This window comes from Rhinopithecus bieti, unplaced genomic scaffold (genome assembly GCF_001698545.2).
Source record: "Rhinopithecus bieti isolate Rb0 unplaced genomic scaffold, ASM169854v2 scaffold_1234, whole genome shotgun sequence".
Lineage (NCBI taxonomy): Eukaryota > Metazoa > Chordata > Mammalia > Primates > Cercopithecidae > Rhinopithecus > Rhinopithecus bieti.
In genome coordinates, this window is record NW_016803318.1 from 329,409 (window position 1) to 348,647 (window position 19,239).

At 43.0% G+C, this 19,239-nt stretch overlaps 1 protein-coding gene across 4 annotated transcripts in view; it reads right to left on the reverse strand.

The window, feature by feature from the left end:
- The window catches only part of CD160 (CD160 molecule), a 25,526-nt gene extending 6,777 nt beyond the window's left edge, over positions 1-18,749 (reverse strand). For 2 of the 4 annotated variants that reach the window (XM_017875024.1, XM_017875031.1), the window contains exons 1-4: positions 13,371-13,476; positions 9,906-10,050; positions 7,254-7,580; positions 1,732-1,869 (exon numbers count right to left, since the gene is read on the reverse strand). In XM_017875024.1, coding sequence (XP_017730513.1) covers positions 1,732-1,869; positions 7,254-7,580; positions 9,906-9,978 — 538 coding nt within the window. In that variant the 5' untranslated portion in view covers positions 9,979-10,050; positions 13,371-13,476. Of the gene's footprint in view, positions 1-1,731; positions 1,870-7,253; positions 7,581-9,905; positions 10,051-13,370; positions 13,477-18,313 lie in introns of those variants that run through there. The other 2 variants (XM_017875021.1, XM_017875028.1) reach the window with 2 other exon arrangements.
- Between the last annotated feature and the right edge of the window lie 490 nt (positions 18,750-19,239).

The window sequence follows — 19,239 nt, forward strand, 5'->3', positions numbered from 1 at the left end:
TTTTTTTTTTTTTTTTTTTTTTTGAGAAAGTGTCTCAGTCTGGCACCCAGGCTGGAGTACAGTGGCATGAACATGGCTTACTGCAACCTGAACCAACCTGGGCTCAGGTGATCCTCATGCCTTAGCCTGGGACTACAGGTGTGTGTGCCACCACGTGTGACAAATTTTTTATTTATTTGTATAGATGGGGTTTCGCCGTGTTGCCAGACTGGCCTCAAACTCCGAGGCTCAAGGGATCTGCCTGCCGCAGTCTCCCAACGTGCTGGGATTACAGGTGTGAGCCACCGCACCAGGCCCTATTTAACTTCCTTGTGTTGTTTCCTGATGAGTAACCAGCGGATGTTTGCTTGCAAGGGTTGTGTAAGGTTAGAATCATCATGTGTAAAGCATCTGATTCATCATACAGGTTCTTTAACAAATTTATTAAGAGCGTGCTATACGTGTGGGACTTTTTGTTGGGGTAAAGAAGACGAAGTCCTTACATATATAGAGCTTACATTCTGATGCCACTCAAAACAGTGGTATTGATTTGAGGAATGCGTAAATAAAATGGAGTTAAGAATGCCAAGGACGGCCGGGCGCGGTGGCTCAAGCCTGTAATCTCAGCACTTTGGGAGGCCGAGACGGGCAGATCACGAGGTCAGGAGATCGAGACCATCCCGGCTAACACAGTGAAAGCCCGTCTCTACTAAAAAATACAAAAAACTAGCCGGGCGAGGTGGCGGGCGGCTGAGGCAGGAGAATGGCGTAAACCCGGGAGGCGGAGCTTGCAGTGAGCCGAGATCTGGCCGCTGCACTCCAGCCCGGACGACAGAGCGAGACTCCGTCTCAAAAAAAAAAAAAAAAAAAAAAAAAAAAAAAAAAAGAATGCCAAGGACAGGCAAAAACCTGAATCTGGTGCTTATTATGCAAAAACAATGACAAATTATTGGAAGTTTCACTTTTATTATCTAATAGGGAAAACGCCAATCCATATTGGTAAATGGTTTTCAGAAGACTCGGCTACATGTGTTTAATATACTCAATCTGGCCATCAGCCTTTGCTGGGGAGCTGCAATGTTCAAAAACCCGTCTCCAGGCCGGGCACGGTGGCTCACGCCTGTAATCCCAGCACTTTGGGAGGCCGAGGCAGGCGGATCATGAGGTCAGGAGATCGAGACCATGGTGAAAACCCCATCTCTACTAAAAAATGCCAAAAAAATTAGCCGGGCGCTGTGGAGGGCGCCTGTAGTCCCAGCTGCTTGGGAGGCTGAGGCAGGAGAATGGCGTGAACCTGGGAGGCAGAGCTTGTAGTGACCCGAGACTGTGCCACTGCACTCCAGCCTGGGTGACAGAGCGAGACTCCATCTGAAAAAAACAAAAAACAAAAAACCATCTCCAAACCAAGTCTGTCTCTTGTTCCTCTAATAGTCAAAAATCTGTTGCTTCAACTTGTAGTCCTGTGTTCACACAGCGAGTAGAGGTGGTTGTACTAACTTGCCTCTCACAGGCCTTCTTTCCTAATAAGTCTTACCTCCTACCCTTTGGAAAGTCTGATTTATCTGTCTTCCTCCTCAGTGCCTTTGGATCAGTGAAACTGGTTTGAACTTTCCTATGGATAACCAGGGCTTGAGTAACATTTTCCTCTCCCTCTGGACTTCCTTTCCAACCTTCTCCTGGAGAATAACCAAGATGGCAGAAATACAATAGCACCCTCATTGCTTGGGATGCTTACGGCTCTTTTGGACATACCTTGAAGGACCACGAGGCTGGTGACCAGCATTACCCAGACCTTTTCTCGTAGGAAGCCTGAACTGAGAGTGCCTTCACTATGGCTGAACTCAAGGTGTTGTCTTTGTTTCAGTCCCGTCACTGTGTAGTTCCCTGTCTCTGGTTCAAAAGAGAATCACGGATCAGGGGAGGGTTTCAGAAATAATCAGTACCTCCTTTTGCATCATCTCATAACATCTCTTTTATGATCTCCAAGGATTCCTCCTGCTGTAATTTGTTGCCCAAATAAGTATCTTTAACATTGTGGGTAATGATGATGTACTTAAGCGGCCATAAATAGAATCTCCTGTGTGTCAGACACTGGGGATGCAGATAGACCTTAAAGTAATTCTAAAGTTTTGCCACAGAGATAGCTGAAACAGCTTAGTTGCCTTGGACTTGGGTATCCCCAAATAGCACCATTTTCTAGAGTGGGTCAAGCAATTTAGCATCAGTTAAAATCTTGCCCTTTGGAATAGATCTGGGGTTTTTTTGTTTGTTTTGGTTTTTGTTTTTTGAGACAGGGTCTTGCTCTGTCATCCAGGCTAGAGTGCAGTGGCGTGATCATGGCTCACTGCAGCCTCAAGCCCCGAGCCCAATCGATCCTCCCACCTCAGCTTCCCTAGTAGCTGGGACTACAGGCATGTGCCACGACACCCAGCCAATTTTTGTATTTTTTGTAGAGACAGGTTTTCACTATGTTGCTCAGGCTGGTCTCGAACTCCTGGGTTCAGGTGATGCACCTGCCTTGGTCTCCCTAAGTGCTGGGGTTACAGGCATGAGACACCGCACCTGGCCTAGATCTGGATTTTTATCCGTCATATACTAGTTGGATAAACGTAAATTATCTTCAAGCTTGAGTTATCACAGCACAATAGCTCAAAAGACCATGCAGATTAAATAATATAATGTCACTTAGCACAATGCCTGGTCCACAGCAAGTAAATGGCAGACATTGTTTTTTATTTTATTATTTTTTTGAGACAGAGTCTGGCTCTGTCGCCCAGGCTGGAGTGAGTGGCACAATCTCAGCTCACAGAAACCTCTGCCTCCTGGATTCAAGTGATTCTCTTGCCTCAGCCTCCCAAGTATCTGGGGTTACAGGCATGTGCCACCACACCCGGCTAATTTTTGTGTTTTTAGTAGAGATGGGATTTCACCATGTCGGCCATGCTTGTCTCAAATTTCTGATCTCAAGTGATCCGCCTGCCTCAGCCTCCCAAAGTGCTGTGATTACAGGCATGAGCCACCCCACTCAGCTGACATTGTTTATTATCTGTTACCTGTCTCCACCAGTTTTACTTTCCAAAATGTACCTAATTTCCACATTTGGGGAACCATCCAGATGTGCTGACTCTCATACTTAAATATGCTGAGAAGATGAGAAAAGCATTCTTTCTTAGGGAGAATCTTCACAACCAAAACAATGTATTAGGAGAACAGGAATTTTAGGTTATAAGGAGCAAGGACCGTGTTGTACCTCAGTCTGTTCTCCAAGGCTTAGCACTGGGCGTGGGATGCACAATACATATTTGTTGGATGAATGAAAGAGGAGTATCTGCTAGTGCAGTTTAACTGAAGCAATGTATTCACATAAATATAATGAAATGCTATAGAGTCTGTAGTGCTAGGCTACAGTAATTTAGACTTTATCCCGTAGACAGTGAGAAGCCATTAAAACTTTGAGTGGTGTGGCATGTACCAATTAGCATTTTGGAAAGACAAGCTGGTGGCAGTATGTAGAATGGATTGGAGGCAGAAACAGTATTTAGAGTTGCTGGACCATTTATTAGGCAACAGCTCAGTGCTAGGCCCTGTGGTAGGTGTGGGAGATATAAAGGTGAGTAGGGTACAGTTGCTGAACTCAGGGGACTCACTTGTTAGGAGACTGTTGGAATATGTTAAGTGTGAGGTGATGAAGACCTGAAAAACACCTTTGGAAGGAAAGGAATAACAAAGTACTGCTGTGCGGAAAACAGTAGTACTTAGTAACTCTCTGAATTGGGGGTTAAGAAAAAAGGAGGAACCAAAGGTGACTTCAGTCATGAACAGAAACAGGGTCTCAGGAGGATAGCTTTGATACTGAGTTTGAGGAAATGGTGGGGCATCTAGGAGGTAGGAGTACAGTTGTTAGTTTAAACGTTTAATTAAAACTTAGGAAAGAGGTTCGAACTGGAGAAGTTGATTTGATGGTCAATTGCATTGAGATACTGGTTTAAATCATGGATAGATGAGAACTGGGGAGAGAGAGTAAAGAGACAAGGTTGAAGTGATGAGAAGTGAGTCTTGGGGAATGAATACTCATGTTTGAGAGGTGGGAGGAGGAAGTAGAGAAGACAAAAGAACAGCCAGGCTGGTAGAGAACCATTGGAGTACAGTCACAGAAACCACTAGAGATGACAGTTTGATGAAGGAGGGAATAGTCAGAAGTGCTGAATGCTATAGCTAGGTCAGACAGGAAGACACCAGGAAGCAAGGAAGAAAATCAATCAAACTAAACAAGTTGAACATTTGAATTAACTAGGAACCAGAGGAGGTGATTAAAAACATTTGTTCAAAGGCTCTGGGCCAGTTTTTCATGGGGGGAGGGTGGTGGTAAGTGGGTAATTTATACTTATTTTTCTTTAAAAGTAAGATAGACCAGGCACGGTGTCTCACACCTGTAATCCCAGTACTTTGGGAAGCTAAGGCGGACAGATCACCTGAGGTCAGGAGTTCGAGACCAGCCTGGCCAACATGGCAAAGCCCCGTCTCAACTAAAAATACAAAACAATTAGCCGAGGATGGTGGCGTGTGCCAGCTATTTGGGAGGCTGAGTCAGGAGAATCCCTTGAACCTGGGAGTGAGCCAAGATTGTGCCACTGCTCTCCAGCTTGGGCCACAGAGTGAGAGTCCGTCTCAAAAAAAAAAAAAAAGTAAGGTAGTTGTAAGTTCTTAGAGAATAATAGCAGTGCCCTTTTATCCTCCTAGGCTTATTGTCTGAGACAACCACTGCCAACTCTTTGAGATGTCTTATATTCCTAAATAATATGCTCATATTGCTGCTTCCTAGTGATAAAATGTAGACATTTTCTATTGGCTTTCTGCTATAGTAGATAAAGGTTATACTTTTACCCATTTTCCTTGTCTGCATTCTTGCAAAAATAATTGTATCACAAATTTTATTTAAATTAGTCATGTTTACATAATTTGGATTTTTTGCAGAATCAAGTTGTGTGCTGTGTTTCTTTTGTAAAATGTAGTTTTTTCTAGAGCCTGATTTTATTTTATTTTTTTACTGGCAGAGTTTTCCATATCCATTTCTTTAATCCTTTTATCGAGTCTTTAATGGGCCTTTAGAAAGATGATCTATCAATTCCATTTTTACCTCCTAGAGATTTCCCTTCCAGAGTCTTCTTTCTCTTGCTCTCTTCTGGACTAACTGCCCTTTTTTAATTTTAGAATTTCCTTTTTTTTTTTCTTTTCCACTTGAGATGGTGTCTCCCTATGTTGCCCAGGCTTTTCTCTAACTCCTGGGCTCAAGTGATCCTCCCACCTTGGCCTCCAAAAGTGCTGGGATTACAGGCATGAGCCACTGTGTCCAGCTTAGAATTTCCTTTTCCCTGTTAGATTCCTTGTTTCCTGTATCTCATTTTATCTCCTTTATGGATTCACTTTCTTGTTTGACTGAAGCACATCCTCTGGTAGCTTCTTTGAAAAGATCACATGGAAGGCAAATTTTTTGGAGTCGTTGTGTCTTGTGATAGTATCTTTTTTCTTTCCTTATATTTGGTTTATAGTTTGGCTGAATATATAATTCAGGGTAAACTTTTTTTTTTTTTTTTTTTTTGTTGGAGACGGGTGAGTCTCGCTCTGTCGCGCCGCAGGCTGCTAGTGAGTGGCCGGATCTCTAGCTCACTGCAAGCTGCCGCCCTCCCGGGGTTCACGCCATTCGCTCGTCGCTCTTCAGCCTCGAGTGGCTGCGGACTACAGGTGCCGCCACTCGCGCCGGCTAATTTTTGTATTTCTTTTTTAGTAAGACGGGGGTTTCACGGTGGTTAGCCAGGCATGGTCGTCGATCTCCTGACCTCGTGATGCCGCCGCGGTCTCTCCCAAACGGAGTCTCGCTCTGTCGCCCATGCTGGAGTGCAGTGGCACAATCACGATTCACTGCAACCTCCAACTCCCGGGTTCAAGCGATTCTTCTGCCTCAGCCTCCCAAGTAGCTGGGACTACAGGCGTGCGCCACCATGTTCGGCTAATTTTGTTTTTTGTATTTTTAGTAGAGATGGGGTTTCACCATATTGGCCAGGCTGCTCTCAAACTCCTGACCTCGTGATCCGCCTGCCTCGGCTTCCCTAAGTGCTGGGATTACAGGTGTGAGCCACAGAGCCCAGCCAGGTAAACTTTTTTTTTTTTTTTCACAGAATTGTGGAGGCTTGCTCTGTTGTCTGGGAATATAGGAACACAGACATTTTCTGTTGGGCATAATTTGACTGAAGGAAGCCACATAAAGCTGGGGCTGGAGTGGCCATATTTAGGACATGCCAAAGTAGTAATGGAGCAGGAGGGGCATGCACAGAGTGAAAAAGACAGGTGCAGAAGCCAGAGGCGTTGCCGCCTCAGAGTTTGAAATGGTAACTGTTTTGCTTCCTGTCCCCTTTCTAGTTTCTGATTCCAGGAGCTAGAGCTCATGAGGGCCAGCTGTACTTTTTGCTTTATTTTTTCCTCCTTTAATCTATGGTACCTTGAATGGGTTTCTGTTTCTTCCAACTAAATGCTCCTTAAGACAGATACTCATATTATCTCAAACCTAATCTCTTTGCCTGAATTTAGAAATATAGCCACATTTCTGGGAGAGTTCTGAATTGGGAATCAGGAGACCTAATTTATTTATTTTTTTCTTTTCTTTTTTTTTTTTTGAGACGGAGTTTCACTCTAGTTGCCCAAGCTAGAGTGCAATGGTGCGATCTCAGCTAACTGCAACCTCTGCCTCCCATGTTCAAGCGGTTCTCCTGCCTCAGCCTCCCAAGTAGCTGAGATTACAGGCATGCACCACCACACCCGGCTAATTTTGTATTTTTAGTAGAGATGGGGTGTCTCCATATTGGCCAGGCTGGTCTTGAACTCCCAACTTCAGGTGATCCTCCCACCTCAGCCTCCCAAAGTGCTGGGATTACAGGCGTAAGCCACCGTGCCTGGCCAGGAGGCCTAATTTCTATCTGTTTTTACTTTCACCGGTCAGTGAGTAGCATTGGAGAAATCTCTTCAACCCCTGTGTCACCATCTCCCTGTCAATAAAAATGCGATGGCCACCCCAGTAAGAGTTTTTAAATTAAAGAAAAAATGAGTTTATGTTTGTATGTGCATGTTGAAGAAAGGCAGCATCTGCCAATGGGAATGCTGGAAAAGGATTGAGGAAGAAGGAAATTGCCTATCCAGGACCCGAACCATCTGGTTACATCATCAGCTGTCAACCCTGCTTAGTGTCCCACCTGGTGGCATTAGGGGTATTAGAGACTCACCTGTGACTAGAAGGGAGACGAAATGTCCCTGAAGGCGGATGCCTGACTTCTGGTTTGTGGCACAACACTGGTAGGTCCCACTGTGTGACGGTGTGACTTGGCTTATGGTGAACACTAAATGAGATGATATTTCACCAACACCATCTATCCCAGGGTCCCTTTTAAGTCTCAGCTGTTTTAAACTGGTCCCAGGAAAACAGTCTCCAGACTTGTCCTTGCACAAAAACACTACCAACCCCTCAGCCTCTTCTTTCTTATGCCACACAGTGCAGATTAAGTTTAGTCGTGTTCCTTCCTGGGAAGCTGAGCTGGTGATGTTAATGCATCCTGGAATGGAAAGGGAAGAATTACCCAGAGGTCAGGTAGTGTTCTTTGAATTTCACCATTACTGCTCCTTATCACCAGAAGTCTTCAAGGAAGGACTGAAGCAGAACCTGGCAGCAGTGCTGGCAGACAGGAAATACAAATTACAGCTCTATCGATGGCTGTGTGACTGTAAGCAAGTTACCTAACTCCTTGGGCAGTAGTTTATTCATCTGGAAAATGAAAATTAAGGGACTAAATAATATGCTCAAAGCATCATTCCATTCATAGGTTTATTTGTTCCTCCACTTAACAAATATGTTTAGGTATTCACCCTGCCAAGCCCTGCTGGGGCAATGATGACTAGGACATGAGGCCCACTGTCATACCTTTTTTTTCCTAACCATTAGATGACCGGGGATTTTTAATTAAAAAAACATTTTTTTAAACAAGGTCTTGCTCTGTCACCCAGGCTGGAGTGCAGTGGCATAATCATAACTCACTGCACCTTTGAACTCCTGGGCTCAGGCAATCCTCCTGCTTCCACCTTCCGAATAGCTAACACTACAGATATGCACCACTATGCCTGGCTAATTTTTTGTGTTGTAGAGACAGATTCTCACTATGTTGTCCAGGCTGGTCTTGAACTCCAGGCATCAAGCGACTTTCCTGCCTCTGCCTCCCAAACTGCTGGGATTACAGGCATGAACCACCGTGCCTGGCCGCTCTCAGAGTTTAAAGCCTAATGTAAAAACAGATTAGCAAAAAATTACAATTTAATTCCACAGTTATTATAACTGAGGAATCTTAGAGATTCCTGAGTCTGAAGAATCAGGAAAACTTCACAGTGAATTTAGTGCTGGAGCTGAGACTTGAAGGATGAGTAAAAGTTTTTCTAAGAAATACAGGATGAGAGAGACCACAGAAATACCAGAGATGATTAAAAACAGCCACTGTGTGGAAATGGAGTGAGAATGGACTGGAGAAACAGACTAATTATTGAGGGACCATTGGTAGCCAAAGACCATGACTCTGATGGTGCCAATCTGCCGACTGGATGATTTTCCCTGTAAGTAATCTATAACCTGGATACAGAAGTGGAGAAAATAGTTGGGTTAACCCAGGATGTTTCGGCTCAATGGGTGTCTCTGACCTAATTTTCCAGTGCGTTGGCCCTGCCACCTTTGTACTACCCCTCACTATCCTCAAACTTTGCTTCCTTCTGTAGTTTATATTTTATAGTCCATTACTATAATCTCTCCCTTATATCCACCCTCAGCTCCCTTAGCTTTACTCCCGCTATGATGGATCCTTGCAAAACCCCAGCCTTGGTTACATCCAGCTCTCTGCTAAAACCTCATCAGGCAGATGCTGAGGCTGCCAGCCCCACTCCCTTGGCAGCTTGATCCCCTATGGCTTGCTTTTCCTTGTAAGACTCCTCTTGGTATACACAGTGAACTAAATTCACTCACATGAAAATGGTGAAGAGGCAGAGATGGAGGCTTCCCCCTACATATTAAATGCAATTCTCTTACAAGAGTAAGAGATATGGGTCTTACAAGACCCGTATCTGAGGGAGACTTGCAATCCCAGCCATTGATTAACTCCAAAATGGTTTATATTTTATTTCTACTTTCCAGCTGGAACTTCTATAGGATCTCTATTAGAGTGCTTTTCTATATATCAAATCCTCAGTATAGCTGTAGAGACAGGTGTTACTGTTCCTGTTTTATAAATACACAAATTGAGGCACAAGTGGTTAAACTAGCTGCTGAAGTTAATGAAGATTACAGTATCTGGATCTCAAACCTGGATTTCATAAATTTATAGTATATAGGAACCTAAAGGAATCTTAGGTTGAGGCACAGATTACCAGGCTCTTTGAAACACGTGGCAGAGGCAGAATATCTGATAGAGAGGCAGTAGTATCAGTTCTAACAAAAAAAGAAAAAGACACTGTATTTTTTACCCTTTCCTTAATGTCAAGAATAGTCAGTCAGCTGGGCTCCTGAGGATCACCTGAGGTCAGGCCGGAGTTGGAGACCAGCCTGACCAATATGGTGAAACCCCGTCTCTACTAAAAATACAAAAATTAGCCGAGTGTGGTGGCATATGCCTGTAGTCCCAGCTACTCAGGAATCTGAGCCAGGAGAATTGCTTGAACCCAGGAGGCGGAGGTTGCAGTGAGCCGAGATCGCACCATTTCCAGCCTGGGTGACAGAGTGAGACTCCCTCAAAAAAAAAGAGTGAGTCCTTGGTTTCCCCATCAGAGAAAATCATGGGATCCAGCCCTTCCCACAAGCCCAGGATCCTCCCCATGGCCGTCTCTGCTCTAGGGCCTATCCTTACCACCAAACTGGATGTCCACAATTGCCAGCAGGATGGCCAGGGCACAGCAGCCTCTGCTGGTTTCCATTAGCATCCTGCACGCTGTCAGCAGGCCCAGGAACTTGAAGCAAATGTTGGCTCTGCTGGTATCCTTGGCTTCAGTCTCCTGAAAGCACAGGGGGACCCACTAGACAAAGCCTTCCAGGGCTCCAAGACCATCTCCCCATCCCAGGCACTAGCTTTGATTGGCTAGAGTATGATGGAGGTAGAGGAGGGCTTGGGCATGAGAGTCCAACTGGCTGGGAATTGAGGTGGTAAACCAAGTGAGATATACTGGGAGGGCGAGGGAGGGAGAGACGTAGGGAGACACTAAAGGCTGTTTTCTCATATATATATATGTTTTTTTAAAAGTTAAATTGGATTGCTGGGTCAAAGAATATGAGGATTAAAACTTTTTTCTACTATAAACAGATTGCTCTCCAAAAAGACTGTTGAGAATCAGATGTTCACCAAGAATGCTTAATAGTGTACATTTCCTTATGCCCTTGCCAGCTCTGGGTATTACCTGTACTTTAAAATGTTTGCCAATCTGATAGATGAAAAATTAGATCTGTTTTATGTTGCATTTCCATGATTAGTGAGGTTGAGGATCTTTTCATATGCTTATTGGTCATCAGTATTCCCTTGTCTATGAATTGTGTGTTCATATTCTTTGTATTTCTTAACTCAACTTTTAGGAACTTTCTCTATATTAGAGATAATTAACCCATCTGCCATTTCTTTAGGCAAATCCTTTCTCCCAATTTGTTGTTTGTCTCTTCTCTTTGTTTATGATGCTTTTTTTCACAAGGAAAATTTACATTGTATGTAATTAAATACAACATATCTAATCATATTTTCCTTTAAGTTGTCTGGGTTTCCTGCATTGTTTAGGAAAGTTTCCCTCCAATTGAGGCTATCATTTTCTTTCAACATTTTTATGTTTTACTTTTTTATGCCTTCTAATCCTGGCTGAGAAAAATTACCCGTTTCAAAATAAACAAACTGAAGAAAACGAACACCTGAATTTCATCAATAGGGAAGTGGTTTAATAAGTTTCAATTAATCTATGCAATAAAATATTATATATATTAAAAGAATGAGATACTTCTATAAATATGGGCCTGGAGGGATATTCATGATATATCATTAGGTCAAAAAGGGCAAATTGCAATTATGTATATAAACTAAATGTATTTTTATTTTAAAAAATCCTCTCTGTGTATATATGTTTTAAAAATATAAAGTTTTGTAGTTTATAACTTTTGAATAGGTAATTACATTCACAGCATTTAAAATTCAAAAGGGAAAAACAAGAATTTTTCTATAAATTTATTTTTCTGATTTTTATAATCGGCTTGCCTAGTCTTGCCCTTCCTACTGTGTGTACCACCAAGAAAAAATCCTATTGGTATTTTAAAATTGGGATATGTTCAATTTATATTTTAACTTAGGGAGAACTGAATTTGTTGTGACATTGATTCTTTTGATCTGAGAATGTGATATTCATTTTTCAAATATATATGTCTCAGGTATGTATAGAAGTTTTCTTCATAAAGTCCTTGTCCATTTCTTAGCTAAGTTTGTTTCTTGAGTAATTCATATTCTTTTTCACTATTGAAAATGTCATCTTTTACCCATTATATCTTTTTTTTTTTTTTAATATACTTTAAGTTCTAGGGTACATGTGCACCTTGTGCAGGTTTGTTACTTAGGTATAAATGTGCCATGTTGGTTTGCTGCACCTATCAACTTGTCATTTACATTAGGTATTTCTCCTAATGCTATCCCTCCCCCAGCCCTCACCCCCCAACTGGCCCCGGTGTGTGATGTTCCCTGCCCTGTGTCCATGTGTTCTCATTGTTCAATTCCCATTCATGAGTGAGAATATGCAGTGTTTGGTTTTCTGTCCTTGTGAAGTTTGCTTAGAATGATGGTTTCCAGCTTCATCTATGTCCTTGCAAAGGACATTAACTCATCCTTTTTTATGGCTGCATAGTATTCCATGGTGTATATGTGCCACATTTTCTTAATCCAATCTATCATTGATGGACATTTGGGTTGGTTCCCAGTCTTTGCTATTGTGTACTGCAATAAACATACGTGTGCATCTTTATCATAGAATGATTTATAATCCTTTGGGTATATGGCCAGTAATGAGATTGCTGGGTCAAATGGTATTTCTAGTTCTAGATCCTTGAGGAATCCCCACACTGTCTTCCACAATGGGTGAACTAATTTACACTCCCATCAACAGTGTAAAAGCATTCCTATTTCTCCACGTCCTCTCAATGGAGGTTGTTTCCACTCATTGTATCTTTTAACTTATTTTTTCAGTCTCCTTATATCATTCATTATATCTTTTAATTTTTCATTGTTGTTCATATATGAAAGGCTATTTTTTTTAATAGATATTAATTTCATATCCAGCTCCCCTCCCTTAATTCTATCATTTTTCAGTTGATTCTCTTGGATTTTCCAGTCATGCAATCATATTATGTGTAAATAATGATAATTACTTCTTTTTCTGTTTTATATCTCTGATTTCTTTCTTCTAATTGTGTTGGTTAATGTCTCCAGGAAAATATTAAATAATAATGGTAATAATGAATCTGTGTCTTTTTTCTAAGTTTAGTGGGGATGCTTAAATGTTTCCTTTTAAGTATTATAGTAGCTTTGAGAATGAGATGTATTTCATTATGTTAAGGAATATACATTTATTTCTATTTTATTAAGAGTTTAAAAATGTCAAGGATGGATGTGAATGTTTTATTAATTGCCTTTAAATATCAACTAAAATGATATTATTTTTCTTTAAGATATATTAAGATGGTGATCTACATTAAAAGATTTCCTAAAATTGATACATCTTTGCAGTCCCAGACAAACAAACAAAAACTGAAACCATTTGGTCATAGTATGTTGTTGTTTTCTTTTGAGACAGAGTCTCACTCAGTCGCCCAGGCTGGAGTGCAATGGCACGATCTTGGCTTACTGCAACCTCCACCTCCCAGGTTCAAGCGATTCTCCTGCCTCAGCCTCCCGAGTACCTGGGATTACAGGCACCTGCCACTGCACTCGCCTAATTTTTGTATTTTTGGTACAGGCGGGGTTTCACCATCTTGTCCAGGGTGATCTTGAACTCCCGACCTCGTGATCCACCCACCTTGGCCTCTCAATGTGCTGGGATTACAGGCGTGAACCACCACACCCAGCCTAGTATGTTATTCTTTTCATATGCCACTGTATTCTGTTTTATAATATTTTATTTAAATTTTTAAAAATGGAAAGGCCCAGGTGTGGTGGCTCATGCCTATAATCCCAACACTTTGGGAGGCTGAAGTGGGAGGATCGCTTGAGCCCAGGAATTTGAGACCAGCCTGGGCAACAAGGTGAGACCCTGTCTTACAAAAAATACAAAAATTAGCCAGGTGTGGTGGTGCGTACCTGTAGTCCCAGCTTCTCAAGAGGCTGAGGTGGGAGGAGCCCAGGAGTTCACGGATGCAGTGAGGTATGATCTTCACTGCACTCTGGCCTGGTTGACAGTGAGACCCTGTCTCAAGAAAACCAAGAACAAAAATTACACACACACAAAAATTAACCAGTCCTACAAGATATTAAAATATAACACACCATGACAAATGGAATGAGGTTTCGTTTTTAGAAATTCTTGGATGATTTAATATTAGGAAATTATTAATTAACATACTACTGCATCAAAAAAGAAAGTCAATATTACCTTCTGATAAAGTCTTACATTAATTCCCACTAAAATCCTAAGTAAAATGGTAATGGATGAATACTATTCAATATAATGGAGAAATGTATATCTCAGATAAAATTTCAGCATCATATTTAATGGTAAAATATAGGATAATTTAAGGCAGAGATGCTTCCTATTATTTCTGTTATTTTACATTGTTCTGGAAGTGTTTGCCATTACATTTAGACAAGAAAATAAAGCAAAGGGTATAAATATTGGAAGTCTTAAGGCAAATTTATTACTATTTATATGTGATATAACTTACATCTGGAAAACCCAAGAAACTTAATTAAGAATTATTAAAACAATAAAAGATAGAGTATCTGAATAGGCAGTTCACAAAAGAGGAAATAGAATAAAAGTTTTTTGGTTTTACAAGTATTCAAGGAATTACAAATTAAAATTCAGAGTTCAGAATTTCAGAATTACCACCTGTTAAATGAACAAAAATTTAAAAGATTGATAAATCAAATTTTGGTAAGGGTAAGAAGAAATAGGTGCAATCATTCACTCTAGGTAGAACTATACATTGTTATGGAGCTTTGGGGGAACATTTCAAATGCACATACCCTGTCCCTTAGGCTATAGCTTACAGAAATAAAAGCATGAGTGTGCTAGTATATATGTACAAGGATATTCACTGCAGCATTGTTTATAATACCAAAAAAATAGAAACAGCTGAAGGCCAGGTGTGGTACCTCACACCTGTAATACCAGCACTTTGGGAGACTGAGGCACGCGGATCACCTGAGGTCAGGAGTTCGAGACCAGCCTGGCCCACATGAAACCTGGCTCTACTGAAAATGCAAAAATTAGCTGGGCATCATGGCAGGTGCCTGTGATCCCAGCTACTCAGGAGGCTGAGGCAGGATAATTGCTTGAACCTGGGAGGCGGAGATGGCAGTAGCCAAGATCACACTACTGCATTCCAGCCTGGGCAACAGAGCAAAACTTCGTCGCCATCCCGCCCCCACAAAAAAAGGAAACAGGTGAAGACCCACTAGTAAGAATGGTTGAATAAATTATTGCAGATCCACAAAATAGAATGTTATGTAATTATAATTTGTATAAAATTAAATTTTTCTAGATATAATTATTAGAAAGTATGGTAGAAGAAAAAGTTCCATTCATTATAGCAACCAAAAAAACCCATGAAATGTCCAGAAAAATGTAACAACATTCGAATAGGACTTATAGGATTAAAAACTATACAGTACTATTAAGAAACATAAAAGAAAATCTAAGTAGAGACGATCGTTAATTTTGTCTGTACTTATCTGTACATTTGTCACAATCCTAATAAAAAATCCTGATAAAACATCCCAGCAGCGGCTCATGGTATGGCCTCAATGTCCTTTCCCCTAGCCTTGACCTCTTCTTGCTCCCTCTCCTGTGTTAAAATACCTTCATGCTATACCAGAATGTCCTGGTGACTCTTGAAACATGGAATATTTAGTGACAAAGCATCATTTGATTCAAAGAGGAAGATAAAGAAGGATTGCAATTATTGATTCAGCCCAGAATTATGGTTAAAAAGCCTAGACTCTAGAGCCAGTGTGTTTGTGTTCAAATCCTGGTCCCAAAACTTAATAGTTGCATGACTTGGTCAAGTTTCTTAGGCTCCTGGGCCAGGCAGTATGCTCAGCCTTTAATAAATAGACATATTTCAGAAACACGGAGCATATATAATGTGTCAGGCACCATGGGGCACAGAGAGATCACTAACACAGCAGAGGCAAAGACGTTTTAGTGGTTCAGTGGTCTCTAGAGTCAGACCAGCATGTTTGAGATCTGGCTTTGACACTTACTCTCTGTGTAATATTGGGCAAGTTTCTTAACCTCTCTGAAAATGAGTTGACTGACCTATAAAATGGTGACAAAATATTTTCTTCCTAGGGTTGTGAGGGTCAAATGAGGTAACCTGTGTAAACTACTTAGCATAATGCCTGGCAGAGACTAAGGGTTCAATAAATGATAGCTATGCTTATTTTTATGCTTTCGTATATTGGAATCAATGGACAGTGTTCCAGGCACATCTACCTACAAGACTGTGTTTAGTCCTTATAAAACACTAAGCCATTATTATTTTTTAAAATTTATTATTTGCACGAAGCATGTAGAGGCTTGGAGAAGCCTTGCGACGTGCTTAAAATCATAGCTCCTAAGTTGGGGAGCAGGATTCTAACCCAAGTTACGAGAGTCTTTCTCTTGGAGTCCTCTTTGTCCCTCTCCTCACAGCCACTCATCCATTCACGAACAGCTGTAAACAAGAACGACTGTACTAAGAACAGTAATAAGGTTATAAAGTGTCAAGGGGCAGGAAAGGAGAAATTCTGGATGAGCGATGTGGAAAGGCTGCAAGATGGCAATGGAGTTAGGCCTTCGTAGATGTTTGTGGGCTTTGGGGAGCTGGTGCCTGAAGAGTACGGTGGGTGAATTAAGGTGGGGAATGGGCTGAGGAGATCGGGCTTCCTTCCAGTCCTGGCTCCGCACTACGTAGCCATGGAATGTTGACAAGGTCGTGTCCCTTCTCTATGCGTGTTTCCTAAGGGACTGGTGCAGCGGGATGGGAGGGGCGCAGGGTAGGGACCGCTTCCAAGGAGACAGAGGACAGGCAGACAGGTTCGGAGGGGCTGATGCAGCCGGTCACTCCGCTGGAGTGGCCAGGCTTCGCAGTGCCTAGGGCTGAGTTGAAGACGAGCGTGTAAGTCTGTTGTGGGCCACTCACCAGCGCTGGGGGGAGGCGGGGTCTGGGCAAGGATGCTCTGGGAAGTGACCTTGGTGCCCGGGAGGGGAGCATCTGGTGTGATGCAGGTCGCGCAGCGCGGAGCCGGCGGCGCTGATTCCGCACTCTGGCCGCTAGAGGGCGCTGCCTTCCAGCCAAAGCCGAGTGACCCCAACCTGCCCTGCGTTGGTCACTCCAGCCATGGACCCATCCAGCGAGCATGGGGGCTAGACAGGGAAAGCCTAAACTAGGAGGGGAGTTGAAGGGGTGCAAAGTTGGGCCTGGTGGGTCCTGGGGACGCAGCATGTACTAGAGCGGCACCTGGCCCTCAATAGGGGGAGAGCAGGTGGTCGTGAAAAGTCTGGGAGTTTTCCGGGCCCACTACACGCCAGGGGCGGGTCTCCCCTCTTAAAACGTTGTGAGCCCCAGGGGGGAGGGTGCCCGTGCAGTTGGCATCCTCACCTTTGATCTTCCCCAGGGCTCCCGAGCTGTGCTCGTGGCCCCAGAGCCCGGGGCCTCTCTCAGGCAACAGCTCACAGACTGCGGGAAACTCTCCCCTCCCGCACCTTCGGAGGTGGTCCTGGAGTCTCCTAGGCTCCTGGGTTCAAATTCAAGCTTTGTGTGACCTGTGGCACATTGCTGGACCTCGCTCAGTCTCACATTCCTCTTGTGTTTAAAGCTCCCTCATAGGAATGTGGTGACGGTTAGATGACACATAAAGCTTTGCCAGAGGTTTTCTGGGAAGGGTGGGGACAAGATGGCAAGAAAGAGACTCCATTTCCTCTGTCACCGGAGCCCAGATCTAACTTCTTGGAGGAGCTGGAAGGTCAGCTCTGAGCTCCACAAATACCTCTGAATACGGATCTCCCACAACACTGAAAAAGATGCCCAGAAAGATCTCGTTTGCTGCTGTGAAGGGGCTTCTTTTTCTATCTCCACAACCCCAACTGCCTTAAAGTAGAACCAGACTTGTTAGTAAACAGACGTTTGGGCTGGGGGGCCCTTGAAGCTCTTGTCTGAGATTTCGGGCTTCCTGCTCAACACACCAAAGCAGGCGCCTGAGGTAAAAGGGCCATGGACCTCTTTGGTGGTCTGGGAAGGCATATGGAGTCCCTCCTCAGAATAACATTTAAAAATTAATAAGATACATGGGATAATAAAGGGAACAAATGATGACAAGACAGTTGTCAAAGCATGAGAAGAATGTGTGATAGAGCAGTACACATGCTTCTTTAGATCTGGCATCAGCCTAATAACTGTTGTAATTCTGTAGTAGTGCTGAGCGTTAATGTCATTTGGAGAAATCTATAACAACTGTAATGAGATTTGAAAATATTTGTGTTTTCTATTGATGGCAAATTCTATTGTGGTTCATTGTCTATATTCATAACTGAAGCAAGTGCTAACTTTCAATTAAAGATTAGTGAAAATAAAGATGTATTTTTCCCCAAAATTCACAAATCCCATGAATGAATCTATTCATGGACCTCCCAGAGGTCCACGACGTGAACCACCTAGGACGTGAACTTCCCCTAGAGGTGCTTCACAGCGCCAGCTCCAAGCCCCGTGGCGCCTCCGGCTTGTCTCAGCCCAGGCCTTGAAGAACTCCAGCAGAACGCTGATCTAAACTTTGGTAACTTTCCTCTGGTAATTTGAGGAATTCCTCCATTTGAGGAATGTCAGAATGGGGCCAGGATCCCTGAATGGCCATGGAAGAAGAGCGAGCATGCTGGTCTGGCAGGCAGAAATAACCTTCTCCCCAGGGTCCAGAGGACAGAGGACATTTCCCTCCAAAAGGCAGGTTTCTCAGGGACCTCATGGGAAGCCTGTGCTTGCCTGAGCAGTTCTGTCAACCATCCCGTCCCTCCACCCGGACCCCAGGTCCCCAACAGATCTTTTTACCTCAAGACAGAAGTTCTTCTTTCTTGCTCTCAGGCTGGGGGCTCACGGTGAAATGGCTCTCAGTCCTCAGATTGTTCTTGCATCTTGTTAAAACCCCATCTCTCCAGTTTCGTCATTGCTCACACTTTCATAGCTGTTATATTCAGTCTTTGAAAACCACAGGATGGGTCGTTAAGCACTCAGAGATCTTTCTCCACCCCCACTGTGGATTTTTTTCTCCTTTCTCTCCTGCAGCTGGTCCTCCATCTCCTTCTTTCCTCTCCCTTGTTTTGTCTTTTGGTGTTAGAAATAGACTAGGGTGCTGAGGGGCTGAGAAAACCACCTCTTAAAATTCTTTTCTTTCCCCTGGGGAACAAAGATTTTGCATTTGCTAATTCATAATAAGGAAAGGACTGACGATAGAATAACTAGAAGATAAAAGGACAGAATGTCCTCTCAAGTATAAAGAAAGGTACCAAGTCTTCTCCTGAGAGTAGGTTTTGGTTAGAAGTAGGACAGAGAATACAGCTGCTCCAGGCTGAAAGGGAAGAAGGGCAGGGAGCTGTCAAGAAGGCTTGAGTGAGGGTGGTGGTGAGCAGGGGAGGCAACGAGTAGGGGCACCAAAATGGTCCTGATGTGGTTGGGGGGGAGGATGAATGACTGACCTTAACTTCCCACCCATTTTTTTTCTTTTTTTAATTAATTAATTTATTTATTTATTTATTTTAATTTGAGACAGGATCTTACTGTCACCAAGGCTGGAGTGCAGTGGGGCAATCATAGCTCACTGCAACCTCAACCTCCTAGGCTCAAGTGATCTTCCCACCTCAGCCCCCCAAGCAGCTAGAACCACAGGTGTACACCACTACACCTGGATAACTTTTTATTTATATATTTATTTAGAGATGGAGTCTCACTGTGTCACACAGGCTGGAGTACAGTGGCGT